Source organism: Microtus ochrogaster, chromosome 2 (assembly GCF_000317375.1).
Source record: "Microtus ochrogaster isolate Prairie Vole_2 chromosome 2, MicOch1.0, whole genome shotgun sequence".
NCBI classification, from domain to species: Eukaryota; Metazoa; Chordata; class Mammalia; order Rodentia; family Cricetidae; genus Microtus; species Microtus ochrogaster.
The window spans coordinates 23,083,617-23,093,415 of record NC_022010.1 but is presented as its reverse complement, the minus strand read 5'-3'; the positions used below and the strand labels follow the sequence as shown (position 1 = coordinate 23,093,415).

The following is a 9,799-nucleotide window of genomic DNA, read 5'->3' as shown; positions in this document are numbered from 1 at the left end:
TGGGGTGTGGCTCAGTGGTAGAGCACCTGCCTAGAATCCCCCAATGAGGGGCTGGGGTGTGGCTCAGTGGTAGAGCACCTGCCTAGAATCCCCCAGTGAGGGGATGGGGTGTGGCTCAGTGATAGAGCCGCTGCCTAGAATCCCCCAGTGAGGGGCTGGGGTGTAGCTCAATGATAGAGCACCTGCCTAGAATCCCCAAAGAGACAGCGCCCTCTTCTGGCCCCCTTGGGCAACTGCATACACACACACATATATACACACCCACACTTTAAAATAAAATTAAAAAAAAAATCAAAACAGAAAAAGTATATAGTACTGTAAAAAAAAAAAAAGTTAACTGACCAAAACAAACAAAACTCCAAGCCATACAGACACATAAATTAGAGGCCCAAGTACTTGCAAAACCAGGTCTGATCTAATTTCCTTCTGTTGCTGCCATGATAAAGGTCCCTGGGAGAAAGCAACCGAGGGGAGGAGAGGGTTTACTCAGCTCACAGTTCCAGATTACAGTCTAACACTGTAGAGATGTCAAGGCAGGAAACGAAAACATCACATCCACAAGAACAAACACGTGTCCTTTGCTTGCTTCTGACACTCTGCTTTCTCTATTCTTACACTGTTCAGGAACCCCTGGTAGGGGATGGTGCCACCCACTGTAGGCTGAGTCTTCCTCCATCAGTTAACAACCAAGACCACCCCCTTCTCAGACATGACCATATGCCAACGTGACCTGGCTAGTTCCTCATCTGTGATTCCCTTCTCAGTTAAAACTGACCAGTACACCAGGGGTTCTCACCCTTCCTAACGCTGCAACCCTTTAATACAGTTCCTCATGTTGTGGGCACCCCCAACCATAAAATTCCTTTCGTTGCTACTTCATAACTATAATTTTGCTACTGTTATGAAGAGTAATGTAAGATCTGTGTTTTCTGATGGTCCTACACGACCCACAGGTTGAGAACTGCCACAACCCACCTTTCAAAGTCCAGAAGCTTCATTCCTTTCCCCCCAAAATAAACACCATTTCCTCTTTCAGTGGAATGATTCCATGACCATGCCCATCTCTCTAAATAGCAGGCTTCTGCTGTAACTTCTGTTAGAAACATTTAAGGTATTTTTAACTGACATGTAAGAATAGTCTGTACTTCAGTGATCCTCATTTTTACATGCACTGGTATTTGGCTTTAATGCTATCTGTGTGAGGGTGTTGGGTCCCCTGCAACTGGAGTTAAAGACAGTTGTGAGCTGTCATATGTGTGCCAGGAATTGAACCTGGGTCCTCTGGAGGACTAGCTAGTGCTCTTAACCACTGAGCCATCTCTCCAGCCTCCACCCCTCATTTTTTTTAAAATTTATTTATTTATTTATTATGTATACAATATTCTGTCTGTGTGTGTGTCTGCAGGCCAGTAGAGGGCACCAGACCTCACTACAGATGGTTGTGAGCCACCATGTGGTTGCTGGGAATTGAACTCAGGACCTTTGGAAGAGCAGGCAATGCTCTTAACCACTGAGCCATCTCTCCAGCCCCCAACCCCCCTCATTTTTTTAAACTGACAATAGCTGTACTTATAAATGGGGTCCAGTGTGATTGTGCATACAGTGTCCGTATTTCTACAGTGTGCACTGTTCAACTCAGGGAACTACTGGTCCTATCCCTTGACATAACCATCTTTTTTTTTTTAATAGGGAGCTTTTGAAAATCTCTCCAGTGTTTGTAATAGAATAAATAGGGAGCCTTTGAAAACTTCTCCAGTATTTGTAATAAAATACACAACCATGGAGCTGGGGATGCAGTTCAGCTGGCAGAGGGCTTGGCTAGCAGGCAGGAGCCCTGGGTTCCAACCCCAGCACCACTGCACTGAAGGTGCGTCAGTGGTTCCAGCACTCAGGAGGTGGAGGCAGGAGAGGTCAGGAGTTCCAGGCCATCCTTAGATACACAGTAGGTTAAGGTAACACTCCAAGCTCTCGTGCGCATGTGCACATGTGTCTGTGTGTGTACGTGCATGTGCGTGTGTAAATATGTGCTATTATGGGCTACTGTCACCTACTCTGCTTGACCTCCAGTTCCATTTAATTTACTGAAATGGCAGAGTTTCGTTTTGTGTGTGTGTGTGTGTGTGTGTGTGTAAATCTTCTCTTTTGTGTGTGTTCATGTCACTACGTACATGTGCATCTGGACCAGAGGTCCCTATCAGGTGCTTCCTCATCTGCTCCATCTTGGTTTTTGAGACAGGGTCTCTCAAGGAACCTGAAGCTGGACTTGGTTAGGCTGAGATTTAGCTGGGATGCTGGTCAGCAAGCCCCAGGGATCCTCCTGCCTCCACTTCCCCATATGTGGGATTACAGGCATGCACCCCCACAGTCCAAATTCTCCATCTTGGTTCTGGGAGGTTAAATTTAGGTCCTTGTACAGTGCTTACCAACTGAGTTATTGCCCAGCCCTTTGTTGTTCTGAGAGGGTCTTGTTCTGGTGCCCAGGTTGAACCGATACTTTGTAGCCTCGACTGGCCTCTTAGGAACTGATACCTCCTGCCCCTCTCCCTAAAATGCTGGGATTACAGACATGCCTCGGCACTCTCAACTCTTCTTAATCTTCTAACACATCTGGACATTTTCTGATTTCAGTAACCATATTTTTCACTCTCCCTAGAGCCTTTTTTTGCCCCAATGAATATTCACGAGCACATGAATATTCATATACACATATTTGTCTCCACATGAATATCTGTAGTGGTATGAATATTCATGACCCTATATTCAGTGGTAATCTGAAGTGCCTTCTCCAATTTCTCAGATGACTGACCATCTTTTCCCCAAGGAAAGTTCTGGAAGCCTCTACCATGAAAACTGCCATATTGGTTGCCAACCTCATGGAGGTGAAGGAGGAGGAGGCTGGAGAGAAGCAGGGGAGTCTCGGCCTGCATGACAGAAGTGCTTGTCCTACAGTCTCAGCCTCAGGTTCACCTAGAACTCTGATCCTCCTGCCTCCACCTCCCAAGAGCTGAGATGACAGGTGTGGGCCGGCATGTTGTTTTATGGGGTGCTGGGATCAAACCCTGGGATCTGTGCTTGCCAGACAACCTCTTGACCAGCTGAGCTATAGCCCCAGCTGGAGACTCCCATTTTGTAAAAAGTATCATGGTTGGGGGCTGGAGAGATGGCTCAGAGGTTAAGAGCATTGCCTGCTCTTCCAAAGGTCCTGAGTTCAATTCCCAGCAACCACATGGTGGCTCACAGCCATCTGTAATAGGGTCTGGTGCCCTCTTCTGGCCTGCAGGCATATACACAGACAGAATATTGTATACAAAATAAGTAAATAAATAAATAAATAATATATAAAAAAAAAGTATCATGGTTGGACAAGGTGTCTGAGCAAGACCAGCCTGGTCTGCATAGAAAGTTCTAGGCTGGCTAGGGCTACATGGTGGGACCCTGTCAAGAAAGGAAAGAAAGAAAGAAAGAAAGAAAGAAAGAAAGAAAGAAAGAAAGAAAGAAAGAAAAAAAGAAAGAAAGAACCAGTCTAGATTTAAATGCACCACCACCACCACACACACATACACGCACACGCACGCACACGCACGCACGCATGGGCACGCACACGCATGCACGCGCGCACACACACGCACACACACGCACACACACGCACACGCACACACACACACACACGAAATGCTCAAGTGTTGAAGACTCCATCCCCCGCTGGGGGCAGGACTAAGAAGGGACTGATCACGAGGGCACTGATTCATCCGTGTTAAATTACGATGAGTTCATAGCTGGATGGGCTGTTAGGAGGTGGGGCCTGCTCAGAGGAAGTACTCACTGTGGGTGTTTTGACATCGGGTCCCTAAGCTCTGCACTCAGCTTGCACTCGGCTTGCACCCCCCTCCCAGCTTTCTCCCACTGTGCCTTTCTCTCCAGACCCAAAACGATGGAGCTGGCCAATTCTGACCCGATCCCTCCTAAGTCACATGCTTAAACCCATTTTTCCTCTCTTGTTTTCACCCCTGGTATTTCATCACAGCCACGAAAAGCTGACGGACAGATGGGTCTGAGACCCGGAAAGTGCACTTGCCCAGGTTCACACAGCAACAGGCTTCGGAGCCAATGTCTTCTCCGCTGCTATTCTATGTTTTACCAATGAGGAACGCGGCCTCATCCGTGTTCAAATTCCCTTTGAGTCCCTTCTCCGCTCAGCCCCTAGGTTCCACCTTATCCACGAAGTGGCAAGGGGCAGAAGACAGAGGGAGAGAGGCGGTGCGCCCAGCCGGGTACCATCCATACTTACCAGCACACGGTCTCCCAGGTGGAGGTCCTTGTCACCACGCTTCACAGAGCCGCTGTCAGAGAGGTTGGAACCAGACTCATTGCCTGTCTTCACAGAGCTGTTAAGGACACTCTCCCGCAGGGGGATGACTCGGCTGGTGAGTGGGGGTGTGGCAGTGCCAGAATGCAAGGACAGGTTCTGGGCAGTGAGGGATTCCACTGAGTGGGCGTCACTGCCTGAGCCCTCAGCTGTGGGCTGGCGGGTCAGCTTGGAGGGCCGTGTGAAGATGCCCTGCAGAGCCGGGCACTCGAAGTAGCGCACGCCACCCACCGCTCCATCATTCTTGCCCACTGGGTCGTCCAGGACCACACCGGCCCACTGGCCTGGTGCAAACTGTGTCTCACCGAGGTACTGCACCACGCCTGGCTTCACGCCATTCACCCACACCCTTTCGCCCACCACAAAGTCCCCCAGGAAGTCATCACCCACTTCAGCTGCCTTTGGACCTGGCTTCTCAGAGACAGCGGTGGTGGCTCCGGCCGAGGAGGGGCCCGACGCCTGCTTGTGCAGGGGAGACCCTGTGGATAAGTTAAGAGGCAGTAGTTAGGACTAGCCTGGGAACTGGGAGACAGACAGTCAAAGCTGGAGGGTGTCAGTTATCTGACGGGGAAACTGAGGCAGGCATGGTCAGCAGTATAACGTGTGTAAGGCTTATTCCCTATGGACAGTGGGTAACTCAGAGGCTTTCCTTATTCTTTTTTTTAAAATTATTTATTATGAATACAATATTCTGTCTTTGTGTATGCCTGCAGGCCAGAAGAGGGCACCAGACCCCATTAAAGATGGTTGTGAGCCACCATGTGGTTGCTGGGAATTGAACTCAGGACCTTTGGAAGAGCAGGCAATGCTCTTAACCTCTGAGCCATCTCTCCAGCCCACTTTCCTTATTCTTTAGGCTACCAGAAGTGTCCAGTGTTTGAGCATCTCAGGGACACACTGCCCTCTACATGGTCCACACTGGAGGGGTGAGTGTGGCTGACAGGGTAGAGCTCTTGCATGAGGCCTGGGCTCCATCCTCAGGACCTCAAAACACAAACAAACAAAAAACAAAACAGAAGTTGGACAGATTAGATGGCTCAGTGGGAAAAGGAGCTTGCCCCCCAAGCCTGGCAATTTGAATTCAATCCTCAGGACACACATGTTGGAAAGCTTACTTTTTAAAGGAGTCCTTTGACCTCCAGATGTGTGCCAAGGAATGAATGCCACCCCTCCCTTCCATAATAAACAAACAAATGCGAACCAGTCCTGTAAAGTGTGCTTGGCAGGCCTAAGCAGCTATGGGCCTAGCTCTTTAAAGGCCTGAGGAGTGACCCACCCATCCCATCGAGGACCCCACTTTACCTGTCCTCTTTGCTTACAACACAAGAAGGGGTCCCGGGGTCTCGGCGACCCAGTGTGGCTATTCTTAGAAAAAAGCTACCAGCTCAGCTGTCCCAACCCTCAGCTGTCCCAACCCACAGGACCCTCAGATAATCTCTTCTGACCCCTGCCTCTCGCAAGGGTCACAGGTCCTCCAACCAATTGCTTCAACAGCTGCGACAATTCAGGTCACAAGTCTGTGATGCCAGCCGAGAGGTTCTTTGATTTATCTTTCCTCTTTTAGCCCCCAGCCCCGTCTGGTCCTCCCAGCTGCCCCTGCCTCACAGGAACTAAACCCTTTTCAAATTCCCCACAAAGACAGGCAGGGAGATTTCGGCTGCCTGGGGATGGGAGAACACAGGGTGCTCCAACAAGATTTGTATTCCTAGTTCCAGACTTGTTACACATTGGCCAGGCTTGGTTAAACCCCCTCCCTAAGCCAGTGCCTCCGTTTCAGTTTCCCCAAGAGACAACTAGATAAGATGTGTGTGTGTGTGTATATATATGTATCAATCATAGCCCAACAATATATGTGTGTATATGTGTGTGTGTGTGTGTATCCATATCCTGAGTACTGTTGGACTATGATTTTTTTTTTTTTTTTTTTGTTTTTTCGAGACAGGGTTTCTCTGTGGCTTTGGAGCCTGTCCTAGAACTAGCTCTTGTAGACCAGGCTGGTCTCGAACTCATAGAGATCTGCCTGCCTCTGCCTCCCAAGTGCTGGGATTAAAGGTGTGCACCACCATCGCCCGGCTTGATTTTTATTTTAATCTTTTGAGATGTGCTCATGTAACCCAGGCTGGCCTCAAATGCCCTATACAGCACACAACAGCCTTGATCTTCCCTCCTCCACCTCATGAGTGCTGGGAATACAGATGTGCACCACCACACCTGATTTATGGGACGCTGGGGATAAAACCCAGGGCTTCTAGCAAGCTAGGCAAACACGATACCAATTAGACTACATTCCCAGGGCCCTTCTGTTGTTTTGTTTTTAGAGTAAACTACATAGCCTTGGTTGGCCTTGAGTTCACCATGCGGAAAAATCGAGCCTTCAACTTACAGCAATCTACCTGCCTTATCTTTCCCAAGATCTTAAGCATGAGGTCACCAAGTCTACCGATACTGCCAATCTCTGCCAGGGCAGGTGGTTCGTGTAGTGAGAACTCTTAAGTTGTCACATGGGCCAGCCAGTGGTGGCACATGCCTTTGAGTCCAGCTTGGGAGGCAGAGGCAGAGGCAGGAGATCTGAGTTTGAGGCCAGCCTGGTCTACAGAGTGAGTTTCAGGACAGCCAGGGCTACCCAGAGAACCCATGTCTTGGTGGGGAGGGAGGGCAAAAACACACACACAATAAAAAACAAAGCATCTGACACACGGGTGGTTCTCTTGGCCCACACCCTCACGGAACCACCTGAGGCTGGAGCCTGGACTTAGCTTTGCCTCTGAGGTCCCCACTGTTGCACACACTGGCCCAGTGAGGCCATGAAGGCTAAAGGCCAGTCACATCTGGCAATGCACATCTGTCATTCCAGAAGTGGGAGGCTGAAGCCCAAGGACTTCTGAAGGCAGTCTGAGCTACTGACTGACAGAGTTCAGGATGGGACCAGACAAGTTAGTGAGCTCCTCAGCCAGGCGTCAGGGACACAAACTATACCTCACACAGGCAATTTATCCTTTTCCTGGACGGCAATTCCCATCAGGAGAAAAGGCACACAGAATTTATTTTGAGTGGCTGGGTGTGGTGGACCCTGCTCTTCAGAGGGGTAGGAGGAAGGATCAAGAAGTAAGGGTCATCCCCAGCTATACAGAGAGCCTGAAGCCAGCCTGGGCTACTTGAGAACCTGTCTCCGATTTCACTATTGCTGTTACTGCAGGTTTCAAGTTCAAACTAAACCCAGTGTAGAAGCGCTCACCTTTAATCTTTTGACCCAGCACCAGGAAGCAGGTGGATTTCTAGCCATTCCAGGCCAGCCAGGTCTACATATTGAGTTCCAGGCTCATCAGAACTGCATCGTGAGACCCGGTCTCAAAAGCATTCCAAGCAGAGCTTCGAGGCGAAGGATTAAGGATAATGTGAGGAGGAAACAGCTGCAAGTCTGGTTCAGAAGCAGATGTGGGGCTCAGGGTGAAGACCCAGATGGCACTGTCCCCTGCATGAAGAGGACTCGAGACTTGCTTTGTCTTGGGCAGGGACAAACCTTTTCATCTCTGTGGGGGGGAGGGCCTGCACACGTGCAGGCGCATGCCACACATTGCATACATGTGTGTGCAGAGGTCAGAAGAGGGTGCAAAAATCTCGGGAGCTAACCGTATAGGCAGCTGTGAGCTGCCAGCTGTGGGTGCTGGGAACTGAGCTCTGGAAGAGCAGCGAGTGCCCTGAGGCACCGAGCCATCTCCAGCCCCTCACCTTGTTTTCCGAGATAGGATCTCTCACTGAACAGCTTGCCAAGTATCTCTATCTCCCCAGGGCTGGGATTACAGCGCAGGTGCACCACCGCACCTCATTTTCTAGTGTCTCCTAACCTGAGTTAGCTTGGAATTTCTTCCGGAGCCAAGGATGACCTTGAACTCCTGACCCTTTCTGTCTCTACCTCTGAAGTGCTGTGACTATAGACAGACACCGCCATGCCTTGATATGTGACATCAGGGGTGAAATCCACAGCTTCCTACGCGCTTGGTGAACAGAGTCCCATCCCAGCCCCACCCTCAATCTGTTTTTTGTTTTTGTTTTGTTTTGTTTTTACATAGGTTTTGGGGGCTTGAACTCAGGTCCTCATTCTTGTAAGGCAAGCCCTTATGGTCTGAACTATTTGCTCAACCCCAATAGGGTTTTCCTTACCTGCCAAGGCTCAGCCAGAAGGAACCCCAGCTCACTGAGCAACTACTACCGGCCAACCCTGTGGACACAAGGAGGCCACCAGGGAGGACAAATGAGGACCATCAAGGAATGGGGGAGGGGCACATAAGAGGAGAAGCAGTAATTCAGCCAGCTGAGCCTAAGGAAGGAAGGGAGCAAGAGCTCTGGGGTACTGAAGGGAAGGGGCACTCGACCCTGAATGGGGTTCCCATGATCCCTAGCTGGGCTGTGAACACGGCTCCATTGGTGGAGTGCACACATGAACCCCACCTCCAACAGCACATGAACTTGGTGTGATGGCACCTGCCTGTGATCACAGCACTATGGAAGCAGAAGAAGGAGGGTTAGGAGTTCACGGTCATCTCTGCTTGTATGTAGGGAGTTCAAGGTCAGCCTGAGCTACAGGAGCCTGTCTTAAAAACAAAACAAAAAAAAATCCACATACACACAAAAATAAAAGAGAAAAAAAAATGAAGCTGGGGAGATTTCTCAGTGGTTATATGCTCGCTAAACAAGCCTGAAGACCCGAGTTTGCATCCCAGAACCACCATAAATGCCAAGTGGCCACATGTTATTCCAGCCTCAGAAAGTGGAGGATGAAATAACCATGTTGATGAGCTTGGCGGTTGATTGAGAGACCCTGCCTCTGGCCATAGAGTGAAAGAGAGATGAAGAGAAATCCTACAGTAGCCCCAGGCCTGCAAGGCCTACCCAAACAAACAGATGCAGCCCAACATACACGTGCACACTGGTTACCAGAACCTATAAACTCTGCTTTTATACCTATGACCTCGGCTTTTGCCTTGATGGCCTTGGATGGAAGAAAGGTATCCTACTCTAGGTCCTGGGCCTCCTAGGAGGCAGTCACCTCTCTAAATGTTCCATGAGACACAGTTCTAGTAGCACAGGATGCTATGAAGTGGGATAAGATAATTAACTTCTATGCTAAAAAACAAAACAAAAACCCACCTTACAGGGGCTAGAGAGATGGCTCAGAGGTTAAGAGCACTGGCTGCTCTTCCAGAGGACCTGGGTTCAATTCCCAGCAACCACATGGTGGCTCACAACTGTCTGTAATGGGATCTGGTGCCCTCTTCTGGCATGTAGTAACACATGCAGGCAGAACACTGAGTAAATAATAAAAAATTAAAAAAGAAGAAGGAAGAGGGAGGAGGAAGAGGAGGACAAGGAAGAGAAGAAGAAGGGGAAGGAGGAGGGGGAGGAGGAAGAGGAGGAGAAGGAAGAGGAGGAGGA

General features: G+C 49.5%; 1 protein-coding gene across 2 annotated transcripts in view; it reads right to left on the bottom strand.

The window, feature by feature from the left end:
* Positions 1-9,799, bottom strand: part of Clip2 (CAP-Gly domain containing linker protein 2) — a 62,340-nt gene that overhangs the window by 29,902 nt on the left and 22,639 nt on the right. For both annotated transcript variants that reach the window (XM_005344659.2, XM_005344658.3), the window contains exon 3: positions 4,289-4,845. In XM_005344659.2, the coding sequence (XP_005344716.1) occupies positions 4,289-4,845 (557 nt within the window). The remainder of the gene's footprint in view (positions 1-4,288; positions 4,846-9,799) is intronic.